General features: G+C 46.5%; 1 protein-coding gene across 3 annotated transcripts in view; it reads right to left on the bottom strand.

Annotated features, from left to right (window-relative positions):
- Window positions 1-306: 306 nt before the first annotated feature.
- Window positions 307-17,929, bottom strand: part of LOC122380390 (otoconin-90-like) — a 33,905-nt gene continuing 16,282 nt past the window's right edge. The window contains exons 2-5 of one of the 3 annotated variants that reach the window (XM_043363517.1): window positions 12,281-12,764; window positions 10,073-10,194; window positions 5,628-5,737; window positions 307-2,106 (exon numbers count right to left, since the gene is read on the bottom strand). In XM_043363517.1, the coding sequence (XP_043219452.1) occupies window positions 1,987-2,106; window positions 5,628-5,737; window positions 10,073-10,194; window positions 12,281-12,764 (836 nt within the window). In that variant the 3' untranslated portion in view covers window positions 307-1,986. The remainder of the gene's footprint in view (window positions 2,107-5,627; window positions 5,738-10,072; window positions 10,195-12,280; window positions 12,765-17,929) is intronic. The other 2 variants (XM_043363520.1, XM_043363518.1) reach the window with 2 other exon arrangements.

The raw sequence follows: 17,929 nt of genomic DNA, 5'->3' as shown, positions 1-17,929 counted from the left end.
CGGCTGTTCAGAGCTATTGCGAAAAAAAACTGCCGAGGGTGGCACCCGCTCCCCCCTCCTCCACCGGCGAGGGTAAAAGCATTCGTGTAAAAATATGCCTCCCCCAGCTCTGGTTTTCGGGATTACCCCCGGCTTGGTTAAGGATACGCACGCATGGTGCATCGAATATTCGCCGATGAAGTCATATGAAGGCGTCCCCGTTGAACTATTTAAAAAATCGGCAATATTGTGTTGTTCCCGCCTGCAGACGTAAAAATCCTTCGAGGTAACGAGGATAGCCCACTTCCCACACCGAAACACACAAGGTACAGTTTCGGATAGCTGTATTTAGTGGCCTCTTCTCTCTGCAAGCAGCTATCTACACACACGCATTCAGACATGAGCATTGGGCGTGTCGGCTGTTCGGTTTGTACTGTCGGGGCCGCTTGCCTCACTTGGAAGTCACCCTGTCGAACGCATCCGAACGCAGAAGTGACACACTTGAATGCATTTCGAGGACAATGCCGGCCGAAACTTGTGAAGAACAAAATGAAATGAGAAATTTCTAGATGCATTCATAATAATTTTAAAATCTGAAGAGCAGTTGGCATGTTACAAGATGTTATTTTCATCATATTCAGTATTCACGGCATTTTTAATGAAAACACACGTGTACCATTGCTCGTTATTGTGCTGTAGCTTTCGCGGACAATTTCGTCCATCGCGGCCCTTGAAAGACGTGGTGGGACGGCACTTATCACGCCGTTACAAACAAGCAATTCTCATAGCACTCATCCGAGCCTGACATCCTCGACTTCATACTGCACACGCTTACAATGTGACAGCCATCGCCTAAATCGCTGATAATGCGTTCATCACTCATCTACTTCCTCTACAGCGAGCGCAGTTATCGACAGCAAAACAATTAACAGGACAAAACAGGCTACTTCAACGACACATTTGTGATACCTAAACTTCGACGCACTTGTTTGACATATTTTGACATACAAAAGACACACACACGTTTAGGACAAATGCGCATTATTATACGCTTGAGCTAGTGGCCGCTACATTGTCTGTCCTAGTGAGTATTAAGCGTTTGATATCTCCAAGTTGACACCCGATTCAACATGGCAATGACTCAACATTGACAAGAATGGCACGGTTTGATCGTACCTAACCGGCATATTTACAAGCAAACGCAACCGCGGGACAACTGACTACAGACACGGGCTGGCAATGCATGGGGGTTGAGCAGGTGTCAACAACGGCGGCCTTCGATGGCTACGATTCTGCTTACGATACAGTATCATTCATGCCGACTTTCGATAAAAGCAACAAACGTAAGATGTTGGAGTGTAACAAAACAGGTCTACCTTCTGCTTTTTTAAAAGACTTCCATTTCAAACGAAAGGTAAGACGAGAATGTCAAGCCTTACTTATTCCTGCGTTCGATTTGACATTAGACAAATGAACTATGATGCGATTTTAGGGACTGGATTTCTTTAGGACGAGGTGGCTGCATACGGCGTTTGCACCGTCTTCGGTGGGGCGGCCACCTCACTTCCCGAGCTACTTGCTCTGGCAGGTATAGCATTACATGGCAACCGGCGGGACACTGGCAAACAGTGACATCATTTCGCAGAACGAACAGGCAATCATCATGCACTGAAGCTAGGCAAGCTAAGCTAAGCAAATGCACCAATGTCTCACTCGAGTGAGCCAAAAGTTGTCCATCGTGGCAGTCTTTACTTCTGGCACTATGAGGACTGATCATCCCAACAGTTCCAGCTGCTGCTTCGATGAGCCCGCTCAGCATCCCCTTCGCATACACTTTCACGAAGCAAAGAATGCGTTGACGGATGGCTCACGCGTCATCCATGGTCTGAAACCAATGGCGCCCAGCCCGCTCTCACTGACGCAACTTGTAGGCGGGACGTATGCGAATGGGGTAGTGCTCCTTGCTGTCCGGCTTCCTCATGCCGAGGAAGAGGTTCTGCCAGTGTCTCAGCGGCGAACTGGTGCACACCGGGCGGCTTTGTGGACAGGGGAAGTGGCGCAGACACTTGGCGAACTGGCGGTCACACTCGCACAGCTCTCGGGCGCACGCGCTGCCCGTGCCGACCGCTGGGGAGACACGGGACAGACGTTAGAAGGGGAGACACGGGACAGACGTTAGAAGGGGAGACACGGGACAGACGTTAGAAGGGGAGACACGGGGCAGACGTTAGAAGGGGAGATACGGGACGTGAGAAGGGGGAGACACGGGACAGACGTTAGAAGGGGAGACACGGGACAGACGTTAGATGGGGAGACACGGGAGGTAAGAAGGGGAGACACAGGACAGACGTTAGAAGGGGAGACACGGGACGTGAGAAGGGGGAGACACGAGACGTTAGAAGGGAGAAACACGGGACATACGTTAGAGGGGGAGACACGGGACAGACGTTAGAAGGGGAGACACGGAACAGACGTTAGAAGGGAGAGACACGGGGCAGACGTTAGAAGGGGGAGACACGGGACGTTAGAAGGGGAGACACGGGACAGACGTTAGAAGTGGGACACGGGACAGACCTTAAAAGGGGAGACACGGGACAGACTTTAGAAGGGGGGGACACAGTATAAATGGTGGAAGAAAGAGACACGATTTAGATGCTAGACAGCCTGATGACGACTGGAGGACGGGAAGGGGTCATGGTAAAGATGGTAGACAGTCTGAAGATAAAACGAGTGAAACCTTGTCACATGGACAGAACAGGGCCAATTTATGTACACAATTTACAATTTAACATTTACTCATTTACAATTAAACCCACTAACATTATAAGAATCTTACTAGCAGATATAAAGCCCTGTATGACAAGACAAGTGGTCAGATACACATACCGATGATCCTCTGATGACTATTTTTTATACCTACAGGGTGTTTCACAATAAATGTTACTTTTGAATAGCTTGAATGAAGATCTTACTTGTTCGTAAGCGGGTAAATTTTATATGCATTTTGCTGTGGCACAAATTTGTTGCGGTTTTTAGACCATATTTTTTTTTTACAAAACGTCAACGGTTCCATCTGTATGGACGTGCAATGCCAACACCGTCAAAACGGGTCAATTCGCCGTGTACAGATGATGAGGCGGTATGGGTGGTCATGCATTACGGCGCTTTGCGGAATCTGACCGCAGTGCGACGAAGTTTCGGTAGTCATTTTAAAAGGAGGAAGGATATTCCGTCAAAAATGTCTTTCAAACGGGTGGTAGAAAGGTTCCAGAAGACTGGAAGCACGAGACCAGCCCCGCCTCCTGGCCGGACGGCGATCCCAGAAAATCTGGTTGAAAAAGTCAGACGGAAGGGTGGCATAGTGGAGAGCCCGTGAAGGGTGCTGAGCTGAAAGTTATATGCTCATCAGTCCTACTGTTCTGCTGTCTCATGTGGTAATACTGATGAGCCATATGTAATACATGTCACTGAAACATCGTTTGAAAAGCAACATTCATTGTGAAGGACCCTGAAGCTTAACAGCGAATTGACCCGTTTTGATGGTGTGGACATTGCACGTACATAAAGAATGCAGTTGATGATTCGTCATAGTTTTTGTAAGGATAAAAAACCCGAAAGAATTTGCAACAAAATGAATATAGAATTTATGGGCATACGAATAGTTGAGGTCATTTTAAAAGCTTATCAAAAGTAACATTTATTGTGAAACACCCTGTACCTATATTTGCTCATTTGTGCTACATGGAAATGCCGAAGACCTTCGGCATTCAGTTACATTTATATAACATCGGCGTAAGCTTCTGTATGTATGTTGATGGATAGAACGGGGAAGGAGGCACTAAGTTAACTTTTCATAGGAGCTGGTTTTAAAACAAACGTTTTATAAAACTGAGTCGGAGACATTGAGATAACAAGATGTCAGTCATGTCAGAGAAAGTTACAAGAGAAATCCCTAATTTAAATAAGTGACTGAGAATTAAACGAAAATACCTATTGAGGAAAATTGAACATCATCTAAAACTTGTACCTAAATGAAAAGAAACTAAAAGAGTTACGAAAAAGGACACACAATTTCGTCATGCGTATTGCATAGTTACTGAAAGAAGATGTAAAGTGGTATGGTAATATGCTTGGCCTAAAACATATTGAAAATCTACTGAGAAATAAAGGCTAACAGATAAACAAAGAACGAAGAAAACAAGCAACAACGCAAATATTCCCAAAAACACACGTGCAAGGCAACAAACTGATTTTGATTCAAAATATTTAAACACTATTGAGACATTTAAACAACGTTTGATCGGTATTTTAAAACAAAAATCACTACACTCATTTTCAATATATTCTGTAACGAGTGAAACCAATCACCTCCATGCGTCCCGGCTCTCGAGATCATCCCTTTTCGCCCCGCCCCTTTTGATCATTTTGACCCCTCTCATCTCCCGCCTCACTGCGAGCGCAAGTCCGCCTCAGGGCAGGAGGGGACAAGCGGGCGGGCCCGGGAGGGGGGCCGTGTCTTCGGCCGTGACGGGCGGCGTGACGAGCCGTGACACCGACACGACCGTCACGCCAGCCCGTGTGTCACATTTCGTGATCTCGCTGACATGCAGTGGGGCAGGCCAATTGCATGCAGTCATGGCCGGTTTGGCGCACATGCGAATCATACCGTTTACGCAAGTGTACTGACTACGGGAGATTTTAATGTTGCACAGAACGCAGTGGGGAAAAAAATGCCGCAATTTAGAATTGCACTCAGTATGTGACTATGTAGAAGTTAGCCATAGAAAACTGTCAGCTATGCATTCAGAGATAGGGAGATGAAACAGGACAAGATTTGAGGAAAATATGTGCTATGCAGTTAATTGGGTTATTTTCATGCGTTTCGAGCAATCAGTCTTAGGAATTCCTGGTGTCATCTGGCGTTATCTTGCGTCAACTTTGGGCAAACAGCATGTATGTACTTGCTTCAATGCACATTGCACATGATATACCTACTCGTACGTTTGCAAAATCGGGTATTTGCCATTGACATGTGGCGCACAGATTACGTGTAAGCGTGGAATAAAGAGAAACTGTCACTGATATAAGCAAAAAATATTGCATGCGGTATTTGCGCATGTTTCTGATTTATCGCTAATGCGGGGTCAATCTGATGTCGTTAACAACAAATAAATTTAGCTAGCTATAACCAAGCGGAATAGAAATGCTCGTTGGCAAATGCATGTGTGCATGCTTACTTACCGGGGCCATGTTACACGCTTTCTCAACAAGAGTGATTATGGGTAACAGAAGGAAAATTCGGACTATATAAGCGCTTTGCTGTAGCTGCAATACACAAGTGCATTTTGAAAGTACGATTACATTGGTCCTGAATATTCTCATGTTTAGGAAATGCTAAAGAAACTGCCTTCCTTTTGATTCACCTCACCACAAAACTCTGACAGATAGCTGCAAAGTTAAAACCTGTAGGTATACGAGTATAGTCTAACCTGAAAAGACGATTCGGTAATAACTGACACCCACATTTAAGTCCACAGACGGCAATGTCAAAATCATATGAGCTGCAAATAACACCAATAGGCTGAATGACATAAAAAAGACATAAGTCTCTGTTGTTCTGTGTGACACGCAGTGTGGGTGTAACTTACCGTAGCAGACGGGTGTTTCGTTAGCGCAGAACCAGGGGTACTGGGCGAAATACTGCAGCAGACTGGGACACGAGCTGCGCTGATAGCACCTGTCGTGGTAATAGCAACACCTGCAACCAGGCCATCACCACCGCTGACGTCAGAACCGGCCCACCACTGACGTCAGAACTACCACCGGTGACGTCACAACCAGCACCGGTAACATCACAGAGGGTCGGTCACGTGGTCAGTGGCCACAGGCTGGCTGTGGTGGTGGTGACGTCATTCAGGCACGGTCACGTGGTCTGAGTTCGCTGGTCGGTGAAACATGGTGGTGACGTTTGCCCTTTTATGACTGACTCTTCCAGAGGCTGGCCAAAGAAATTAGGGGTGGTCTTGAATTTCGTAGTTATCCTCAGTACCTAAAGTTTTAAAGTTTTATTTAGTTGACAACTTCATCGTAAAAATCTGTCAATTACCAAGTATGTACTACGATTATGTCAGTCTGTGCCGCCCAATATGCTTTATGCCTGTGCAATGTCAAATTACGTATTAAGTATTTCACTGCAGTTTAGCGCGCGGGTGCTGGTCCCTGTCCTGCATGTCACGTGATCATGTCATAGCGCGGCCCCGGCGGCGCTGCGTTCCGCGTCTCCAGCCTTCCAGTCACCTGCAGTCCTTGTCCTTGTCTGTCAGTCTTGGCCCATCGTCAGTCACCTGGTCCTCGTCCGCGGCTCGATCAGCGTGCAGCTATGGACCCTCTGCACCACCTGCAATCAGCAGAGGCTGCTCAGTCTCGACTAATGAATGGGAGGACGGGATGGTATCAGATTTCAGGGAGAGGGGTCAGGTGTTATCTTAATGTCAAGGTGGTGCTGCACCGTGCACATCAGATCTGCATAGAATAATGTAATGGTCCTTACTGGTGGTTCTAAATCGCCGGACACGTGTGCTTCTTAGCGCCGAAATGCCTGCAGTAAACCGAGAATCATCACTGCCGTTTAGTCATCCAACATTTAATACCTCCCTAGACCGTAGAGACGGATGGCACAAGACCAAACCGTTCCAGTATATTTCAGATTTCACTCGACCGTCTCAGGATGCTATGGTTTTCAACAATTTGGGTAAGCTGGCTGATCAAAGCCTTTTTTGGTAACACTAGATACTCGATGATGACTGATGAGGGTGTAACTTTCTGAAAAACTTTGTTGGTACAAAACTTCACCAATCATATCCCCAACCGTATAGACACTTGCTCAATGGCATGATCGTTGAGAGAGTGAAACATAGGTAGAAGAATTATCTGCAGAATCATCGTTTCAACAAACAAACTCAGACCCTGATCAAGTGATCAGCCTGTATGTTTCCTATTACTATATTTTATTGCAATGGCCTGAGACTGAAAAATGCAATTTTTGTCCGTTCTGTGCCATCTGCCACGGCAGTTTTCAGAATCTGCATAACCAGGCAGATGTTGTAACTGGATAACGACGGTAATCCCTAGTGATTTCATCATTTAACAACATGCTGACCGCATAGCCCGCGTCTCTGCTATCGGTTGGTGTAATAGAGACACGGAGAGTAAACCTAAGACGGCGGTCTTTCACGTTCGTGTGCAAAAATTGATGAATGCATTTCAGAATGGACACCAATGCTTCCAAATCTCTTCCAAAAAGTTCAGTTCAGTCAAATTCTGCAATGAAGTAATTCTTTAGGTAACAAGCAACTAACTGAAACTTAACTACCAGTAAAACGCCTTTTGGGCGAAGAACGAGCGAGCGAGATAGTGAGCCCTGCACGTGCGGAAGGGCGAGAGGGTACTTCCAACGGGCTTGCGCAAAGCACCCTTCTAACCGGTCGCTAGCAGTATACCAAATTTGAACGCAATCGGCCCAGCCGTTCCTGAGATCTGGAAGCGGCATTCTGCACGTGTGCACGTGCAAACGGGGTCCAAACTGACTTTTGCACGGCACCCTACTAACTGGTCCCCAACCGTGTACCAAATTTGAGCGCAATCGGCCCAGCCGTTCTCGAGATCTGGAAGCGCCCCCTGCACGTGCGCACGTGCAGTAGCACCCTAACCGCAACACATGGGAATGCATTGCCTGGTGGGTGCCTACCTGTATGCCAAGTTTCAGCAAAATCGCCGCAGTAATTACCGAGTTATTAAAATGGGAACAAATTTGACACCTCTTATTGTTGTATTTTGCACGTGCACTGGGGGTGACCCACATGCATCGAGAGTATCCTATTTTTGGTAGAAGGGATGCTGCTACACTACAAAAATTACCGCAAGTCAATCGCCCAAGCGGCTGCTGAGATATGAGCCTGTCAAAATCACTACTTTTGCAAAACAGCTTGAACACCCTTGACCTTCCACGTGGCACGTGCCACGACGGTCACTGAGATGTATCAAAAGTAGTCTATTACGGGGTAGAAGGGATGGGGCTACCCAGCAAAAAAGACCGCAGGCCAATCGGTCCAGCAGTTGCTGAGATATAAGCCTCTCAAAAGCGTTACAGGCCGGGCCGGGCCGGGCCGCTCATACTGAGATTTTTCCGTTATATTGAAAAGACTCGCTTCGCTCGCTGCACTCGCTCGCTCGTAACAACTATCCTTCGACGAATGACTACCCATTCATATCTCAGGCAGCTTTTGCCAAATTGTCAGGGAACTCAGATTTCTTAAAAAGCTGTAAAGCTGTATTTTATCTGTATATATGTGTAGTATATTATATACATATATATATATATATATATATATATATATATATATATATATATATATATATATATATATATATATATATATATATATATATATATATATATATATATATATATATATATATATATATATATATATATATATGTATATGCTGTATAATCATAAAGAGAACATCATTCAAAATGTAAATGCGTCACAAACTTTTCTGGATACATATAGTCTGAAGTGTACATAATAACAATCACATGTGAATAATTGATGATATTATGTGTAATGTATGCAGTGCACATGTAGTCGATTATGTTTGTATGTAAAGCTATTGTTTATTGTACCTATATACGTGTATATTGTAAATACGTACACTGTATACATACATTCATATTGTACCTATTCAAACTTCGCCAAAAATGTCGGTCCCTTGCGAAGTGTAGCATGAGTTTGCTATTTATTCTGCAGTGTTCTTTGTTGTTCCATGTTTAAAACGTATATGTTTTTCTGTAATTATCGCTGACGAAGCTCCAGGAGCGAAATATTCGATAACTTTAAATATAACCTTTTGGCTCCTTTTTCTGATTTATATTATGAGGTTACTGGTTATTCTTATATTATCATTCGGAACTCAGATTTGTTTTTCAATAGAAAAACACAATTCTAAAGAATAGTGTTTTAACTATTGACAACAAACCTTTGGTTACTCCATATTATGTCTTTGTGATTTTTCGCGGGAATTTAATCTTTGTTTGTTTACAGCAGTATGACCTTGACTTGTAAATAGACGGCTCCCTCCTATTAGTGAAGTGACTTTGCCTCTTCCCTTACCCAAAGTGATAAATGATCTTATATTACACCCATCATGGATTTAGCGGTACCCTACCGACTCAACGCACAATTTTCCCGCCGCTAATGTCTCGGCTCGCTGTGCCACCGAAAGTCACATCTCTGACTATCCGCGCCAGCCGGTAGGGCCTCGCCATCAAAACAGACCCATTTGTTCCGAGCGAGGCGGGATCCTTAGACGGTGGGAAGGTCAATGCCAGAGGTCACTAACCGTAGGAGGGCGAAGACCGGCTGTCCGGCTCAGGTCTGAGACGAAAAACACGAGACCGCTATGTAATGCTGGATAGGAAAAGGTTAAATTCGAGGAAGTTACCAGAATGTTATTGAAAAATGCGTGTAGGTACACTGAAATTTGTTATCACGCTGTTATTACCAAAGGAGGACTTCATATTAGAACAAAGTGGGGCTTTTGCAGGTGAGTAACAGTCAACAGCAAAAATTAAAGGTCCAGGACAACTGAAATAAGGTCGAATTGGCACATTTGGGTCCTGCCAGGTCTGCTTGGGTCAGGTCAGGTCAGGTCAGGTCAGGTCAGGTCAGCTCTGGTCTCCTGTAAATTCGTGCAGCACCACACCGTTCTATTTTCTTGCCTTAAAAACTATCACGGCACCACATAATCTGACTCACAACACCGTGTTCACCACCGGACATCACCAGCGTGCCGACGTCTCCATGGCAACCTGTAACGAGCGCCGTAGCCCCTCCACCGGTGCCAAGCCATGCTGCTGTGAGTGCCAGGCTGTAAAGCGTGACCCCTGGCGACCTTGCAGACCAGCGCAGCAGCCGAAGCGATTCCTGCACGCCCCCTGTGCCACCCTGCAGCGGTCCTGCAGGCCAGACAGCGGCCTTGCGGCAGCCTTGCCGAGAATACCTCAGGGCTCCTCTGCGGCGCACGGACTCACCACACTGCGGCTTGCCGTCTTGGCACGACCATTTGTAGCGAGACACGTAAAACGACACGCCAAACGGGTCAGTGAAGCAGGAACGAGCCCGCCAATAGCACCAGTCGTGCTCGTAGCAGCAGCTGCAAGAGGCGGCACCGGCGGCGGCGTCAGTGGCGCGAGCGCGGCGCTCCTGGCGCAGCTGGGGCGCCGGCGCACACGGCTATAGTACACGGGACAAAGCATGGCGGGGGTTGGAGGCACACACTGTATTTACAGCGTGGTGACTGGTGAGCTTCCCAGCTCCAGAAGGCTTGAAGCTGCCGGTGACTTTAGCTGCAAAGCTCAGATGAGTTATCAGCGATTAACGGGGCAGGCGGGGTGATCAGCACTTATTGTTTTCATTAGAAAATTATGTACAAATCATTAAACTGTTTTGGACCCAACTATTATTGCAATGAAGTATTGCACTATCCAGAGCATTTCATGCCAACATTTGCATCGTGTGTTATATAACATTTTACGACACCGAAATATGTCCGCGAATTGTTCTCAGTTGCGGTTGCTGCGTCATTCTTTGACATACCGTTATACCGTGTCAGTTTCCAAGACTGGCCAGGGTAGTTGAAATCCGACCCAAGCCGTGTGTTGAGCGTGTCTACATCTGTGTCGGTGTGCCTGTGCCCGACCTTGAGTGTTACGGTCGAGTTGCCGTTGTGAAATTAAGTCAGCGTCACACCCGGCCGGCCAACCGTTTACCAACCACCGGAGTGCGCACAAACCACTGGAGTGCGCTTTGTGGACACGACGTAAATGCTGTAAACAAATTACGAACAACTTGAGCTATTTGAAACAGCCCTGAACGATCTTCCAACGATTTTGCTATTTAAGTTTCAGATGCTAAATATTAAGACGTTCATATAGCAGGTATCATTTTCTCATGTTGCCAATTTTCCTTGTTATAATTTCAAAGATATGTTTTATGATGTAGAGAGCTTCCAAGGTTGGAGCTATATAAATAATAGCTATTTGTAGTTAACGTTTTCTATTGCAGTTGAAACCGTTTTTTTTTTTTCTCGCAGCCTCTAAAAGCATCCGTGTTGTGAATAAATGCGGCTGAAATCCCACTGAAGCCGGGTGGATATTTTCCCAGGTTTTTTTTGCGAGCTAAGCACCGGAATTTCAGCACCACGGAGGTCACTGTTATTGGGTCAGTGGGGCTCAAAGCGCGGCATTGTACACACACAGCTGCAGTCAGCAGAGCACTGGGCGGTCAGCGAGCGTGAAAAGCCGCAGCAGCATCCGCGATAAGGTCCATTATCGGCGCGCACAGTGTGGAAACCACGCCTCAAATGACCTCACGATCACGGTCAGCACATTGCACAATCGGCACATCACAACCATGGCGGATAGCTGCCGAAGAGCTGAAAGACACTCCAGACAGAGCTGCAGACGACACAGAAACGTGCTCGAGAGACGGATGGCACCAACTTGAACAGCAGCAACAGAATGCAAGGGCACGGAGAGAGAGAGAGAGAGAGAGAGAGAGAGAGAGAGAGAGAGAGAGAGAGAGAGAGAGAGAGAGAGAGAGAGAGAGAGAGAGAGAGAAGAGAGAGAGAGAGAGAGAGAGAGAGAGAGAGAGAGAGAGAGAGAGAGAGAGAGAGAGAGAGAGAGAGAGAGAGAGAGAGAGAGAGAGAGAGAGAGAGAGAGAGAGAGAGAGAGAGAGAGAGAGAGAGAGAGAGAAAGACAGACAGACAGAGACGGAGAGAACGCATTCGATTCATCAAAATAGCATTGCCAGGACACATCACACACAATGCATGAAATCAGGTCAATATTACGGTTTGAGATTTGTTCTGACCTTACACGCATGACATCACCGACGACCACGTATAAACGAAATCATTAGAAGGTAAAGAGACACGGGGTAATTTTATAGACCTATCTGAGGCTCAGCAATCTGTTATGATAGAACGGCATCTCATAGCAGATACCTATTAATGATTGTACGTGCCACAAATGACGCGAGTCCTGAAACAATGATGCTGGTAGGGATCATCAATACAATATTCAATTTTGCAAAAAAGGTGAAACCCTACCTTACATTTGCTATGATGCAGCTTTTTATCTGCGTGCAAGGCCCTGATGATCAACCCGATGATATCTGGAGCACAAACAGCGGTAACAGGACCTTCCCCATCATCCACCAACAGCGCGCATGTTACTCACTGGTCGATGCCGTCAATGATCTTCCCCGACCCGAGGAAGCCACAGTAGCAGCCGTAGCCCTTGTAGGCGATGGGGCTGCAGCCGGTGGCGCACTTCATCATGTCACCCAGCTGGACCACGTTACGCTTCCGGCGCGAGTGGGTCACCAGCATCCAGCGCAGTTCGCTGGCCGTGGCGCCCGAGCTGATGGCGCTCAGTGCACGACCCGATCCGGGGTCAAGGTCACTGACTGACCTCAGCAGAGCCTCGTACTCGGCAGGGGTCAGCGAGTCCACCGGGGTGGCGCCGTCCTGCGACCGGCCGGACGGGGCAGAGGGCGAGTCCGGAGGAAAGTAGGGAGAGGAGGCGTTGGGAGCTGCCGCCGGTACCGGGTCGGCCAGGAGAGAGTCGACAGAGGCAGGGAGGAGCTGGGCTGAGTGCGCGCCGGGAGGGGTGCGGAAAGTGGTAACCGCTGTTGATGGAATGTTGAGGCTGCCGGCTACACCTGTGGGCAGAAAGGGGAGATTTCAGTCAAAAAAGGGTCACCAATTAATTATAGGCGTAAACTGAACACAAACAGCTTCACAGCAGTGAGGTCCCTAAAAAGACCAAGCTGATGGAACTGCCAAAGTATGTCTTGTAGGTATGTGTTTCGAGGCATTTTAGTTGTGCCTTGCAGCCTGCTGCGGTGGGGCGAAGAAATGGCTATTTTTATGAAACGTGAGTGAATATAGTGAAACGTAATATTTATTTTGTCTTGTCACCATGAAGGTAGGCCATGCATATAATTATTAAAACAATATCCACCACTTTCAAACTATCCATGAAGACGGTTTTATCTAAAAAGGAGACAAGCTACTACAATAAGTGACAGCCGAGCTACGGCATAAAGACAATGCTATAAAATATGTAGCAAAGCACTTGTGGAAGAACTGAAGACTCGTCACACGTTTATTGCCGGAAATATACCATACTGATCACTTCCGCGACCTTGCTTGCTCTGTCAAAGTTCAGCCTTGTTCTCTGCAACGGTAAGATCACGTGACTTTCTGCAGCCTGCAGACGTGGGGTCACGTGGCTAGCCAATGTCTGCAGCCATTACGTCACGTGATATCTGAGAACGCGTCCTCTGCAAAGCTGGTCACATGCCTTCTTGCTCTATATGGCGATACAATCACGAGATTTTTCACTCTCAGCTAGCAATGAAATCCCAATGAGCAGAGTGGTATGACCCTGCAAGGTCGCAGGGGTAGGTACGAGGAAGTGGGCAGTGGGCACTCAAGGTCTCCGCACCCTCCATCGAGCCTCATTAACACACGCACACTTAATTACAGGTTCTTGGGCACGCTGCGTGCGGCTGCAGCCATGGTAATGTTCAAGGAAGCCGCAATTATGAACCCTCGCCTCGGCTGTTCTGTAAGGAGCCCACTGACCAATGGCACTAAAGGGGGACTGCAACTGGGGGATCAGGGGTCGGGAATGGCCCTGTCAAGGTCGGCGAGGGTCAAAAGGAAATCAGAGGGTGACTTACGAAACTAACGAGGCACGTAAAAGACCATTAATTTTAGCGTTGCAGAGGTTAACGTGCTGTGGACAATGCTCTGTGGGCTATGGCATGTTTGAATGGCGGCCCTTCTGATCAATTCCTGACTTGGCAAGACGTGCTCATGCTAAAGGATCAAACTCTTTGAGGGTTTGAAGTGCCGGTGATTTCTTATTCTTTTTTACTAGTTTTTTTTTTCAAAGTGCTTTCAGAATTTTACAGTTTGGATCCATCAAACTATCTGCGAGGAAATTGTGACAAGTGGCAAAACCAATAAAATCAAGCAGTTTCAACATAACAAGGTGTGGCATATGAAAAAAATATATGATAATTACAGGTCTAGCCAACATTATTTACACAAATTATCAGATCTTTTAAAATCACTCATATAATATTGTCGTATTTGTAAGGCTATCATGAACTTGTCTAGATTACCGTTCGCACGACATTCCCGATTATAACCGAAGGCTTGTTGTCAATAGTTAAAACACTATTCTTTAGAATTGTGGTTTTCTATTGAAAAACAAATCTGAGTTCCCTGACAATATGGCTGTATCTCGATACCGCAGCACAACTGTGGTCGGTTGGCGGTCGTAAGGTCGTGAGTGTTGAAATGGGACGGGTTCAGAACAGTTCATTGTTGCAAAACCGCAGAGTACATATGTGTGGTGCATTTGCAACATCAATAATGCGTGCCACTCTGAACGGAGCTTAACGACTAAACGCAGGAAACTAAACCTTAGCATGTCACCAGCGATGTGCACCAGACGTTTCACAACATTTGGCACATTTTACACCTGCAAAAAGAACGCATTTTTGTTACATTGGTAGCCTGCGATGCATTCTTTATCTCCCACTCCACAGCCCAGCCCACTCACTTCACACAAAAATACACAGCGTCTAGTGCATCAGCCAGCTGGGGATTTAGCCAGCTGCTGTCTGCAAAATCACCGCGATAAGCGCCGATGTGGTTTTGCAACAGCCGACAGCGTTCGGCTGAACGCATGACTTGCTGCCCTTATCGTAAAGTAGCCATCCGAATCTGATAGCCTGGTTTGTTGGACATTTTGAAGATAGTTTACGGCTTAGGTTAGGTTACAGTTTGGTCTCCGTTTCTTCAATGCATGCATGCGAAGAGGAGAGGAAAGCCGAAGGCTTGCTATTGCTTTCCTGGAATATGCACGGGGAGCGGAGAGGAAACCCGTTTATGTCAGTATCGTTTGTACATCTCATGAAAAATGCATTTGCATCTTGCAATGTTGTTATTCGTTTGTTTCCGTATAGCTAGTCTTGAAGCAACAATCGTCACAGAGCGCGGATATCGCGATCACAATACATACTTAGTGGCGATTGGTTTGTAAAGCATAGTTAGACAAAGCTCCGGTAACATTCTAGGAAAGTATAACATCGAGGAATAGGAAATCTTCCGTAACATCAGCAACCTCTCCAAGCCATTCCCAGATTACCCCTAGACCCCAGTCCCTTCGTCTCACCAATATATGAACAGAGCTACCTATTCGGTCACTTACCCTCATTCCCTGACCCTGCACACCACCCCAAATCTGCTCTCCCATTGCGAGAGACGCTGCCCCCGGCGTCCCGCGCTGTTACCTCAGACACCGGCACTGCCAGCCGCCGTCAGCTGGCCAGTGACGTCACCTGACCCAGTGACGTCACTGGCCGGGGTCGGCCGTCGGAGACGCTCCAACCTTGACCGTTGTGGGAGGTGAACGGCGTGTGAATTTCTTGGTTTGGTTATTTATTTACCGAAGGCTGTGTTGCCATGTCGGTATGCTCATTAAACTAAACGTTTCGTAGTTAGGCAAGGAGGATTATAGCCTGGATTAGCCGAATGACTTATGGCATGTATCTCATTGGTTACAAATATTTGTTGACTTTATCTTAGTTTAGATAATGAGCATCACAAAAATTTAATTGCTCATTCACTTCATTTTTTCCTTTCTAAACACTCGGTTCAGAATTTAAGAGCACAATAAACATCCAACAAACGGTAGTGAAGATTGTATGTAGAGACAAAAAGACCCGGCCTGACTTCCATGGTCGCTGCATTCTACTGATGTGGAGCAAGTACATGACCTCATCTGCTTACCCCTACCTCCCCTTCTCCCTCCAGAGGGTACCCATGCCAAGACCATTGGTGGCGCGGTTTCGAGCCACTGGTCACGCGCGTCATTTGTTCTGCGTCATTGCTGGCGCACAGGTGACGAAATTGTGACGCGACCCGTGACGGGGCTGACGGTCAGGGTACAGGTGACGCGTGGTTTCTCTCTCTGGCCAGGCAGGTGGTGGCCAAGCTACACTGGCTTCCCTGGAATTTTTAATGGTGGAGCTATCGACACATCTGCTCTTTTCGTTATTTCCCAGTTACTACTGGAGGGTAACTGAATGTCTATTGGGTTCGCCAGACGCCATCTAGGCCTGCCCACTTCTTAGATACAAAGCCTCCTGTGGGGTCGTGTGGTGACGTCTCACGCTACTCATTTAGGATGCAGCGCTCCATACAACGTGCACGTGAGATACATGAGGACTGTAGGGTCTCAACAGAACCACTCAGTGTCCTATAAAAACAGTCCCACATTCTCCGATGTAAGCCGCGTGCGTTGAATGACTAAAAACAATTACAAGATGTTTGTTGTTGTTGTGTTCTGTCATCATTTTCATGCCATGTTGGACGTTGGTTAACCCTCGCCCTGGCAGGGCATTTTTCATAACACGGCCTGGCAGGGGGGGGGTCGATGCGACCCCCCTCGCGATTGGCTCCTATGGCACCTAGAAACACCAAATTAGGTAGGTAGGTGGGCCCCCTGGAGTTCTCCCCCCTGTGCAAATTTGGTTGCTCTAGGTCAATATTTAGGGGGGTTTTGGGGGGTATAAATGTAAAAATTTCGCGAAAAACAGGTCAAAAGTTTTTCGCTTATAACTTTTGATCTAATTAAGATAGAGCAAAAAGAAAAGCACCAGTGAACTCAGCACGTCAAGGCGCGTCGAATGATATACTTTTTAGCTTGCTTAAGTGTACTTAAAGTTTTTCTTAAATTTTAAGTAAACTTAAATTTATAAATTAAGTTCAAGTTCACCAAATTGCATCATATCGCATATCATTCGATTCGTCTGATCACCAGGAACACAATGATACCATTTTTAAGCTCTAGCGTCATTATGTGCCAAGTTATTGGCAAAAACGTCATTTGACCTCAGTTGACCTCATTTGACCTGACCCATGGATAAGTACACCAAACAAAGAAGCACCAAGTGACCTGCTGTTAAGTACTGTGGTTTCAAAGCACAAAAGTGATAGAACGAAGCGGATATCTCCAGTATTTTCCGAATTTAGTATTTTCCCATAGGCTTAACATTACGACGTAATGACCTCTAACTGACCTCAGGTCAGTGACCTAAAAAAAACGGACTATATGTTATACAACTCGGTGAACTTAGCACATCCTGAAAGTTTCAAGGAAATCAGTGCAAAACTGTGAGTTGGACAGGTGGAAAAAGAAAATTGAAATTTGACCATGACCTTGTACCGGTTTTTCTGACCTGGTGACCTGACCCAAGGTCACCCGGACCTGAAATTTTCAGGTCATATGTAAAAAGGTTGCCCCATAGGTTGTGCCAAATTTGGCGGCGCTGCGCGCCGCCGTTTTTACGCTATCTTCGAAAAACCTTAGGGGGGGTCGCATCGACCCCCCCCCCCTGCCAGGGCGAGGGTTAATGTTGGAAAAAGGAAGTGAACAAATATATATCTTACACTTGGGGTGCTTTGGCGTGTTATATCTTATTGAAGCGTTACTTTATCTTTTTATAAGCAAACCAAACACATATCGCTGTATCCCGAAATAAGCCTTTGTGACCGTCATTAGCATGAACATTGAACACAGTATGAACACGAAAAATAACTGCGCTATTCGGTTGTTCTAAATCTGATCCTGCTGTATCTCGGACAGTTTCGGTGGAAATCTTCGCGTGTTTCGCAAGTTTCTCAGAGACATCGCCTGACCACAGAATCTAGCACTAAATCGTTGTAACTGTTGTAGCCCTTCATCTGAGAACAGCCGACATAGGATGGAAGTGGATACACGACAGTACGAATCCCACTCCCGACA

This window comes from Amphibalanus amphitrite, unplaced genomic scaffold, assembly GCF_019059575.1.
Source record: "Amphibalanus amphitrite isolate SeventyFive unplaced genomic scaffold, NRLGWU_Aamphi_draft 000097F_arrow, whole genome shotgun sequence".
NCBI classification, from domain to species: Eukaryota; Metazoa; Arthropoda; class Thecostraca; order Balanomorpha; family Balanidae; genus Amphibalanus; species Amphibalanus amphitrite.
Note: the sequence above shows the minus strand (reverse complement) of the source record. Positions and strands in the feature narration are given on the sequence as shown.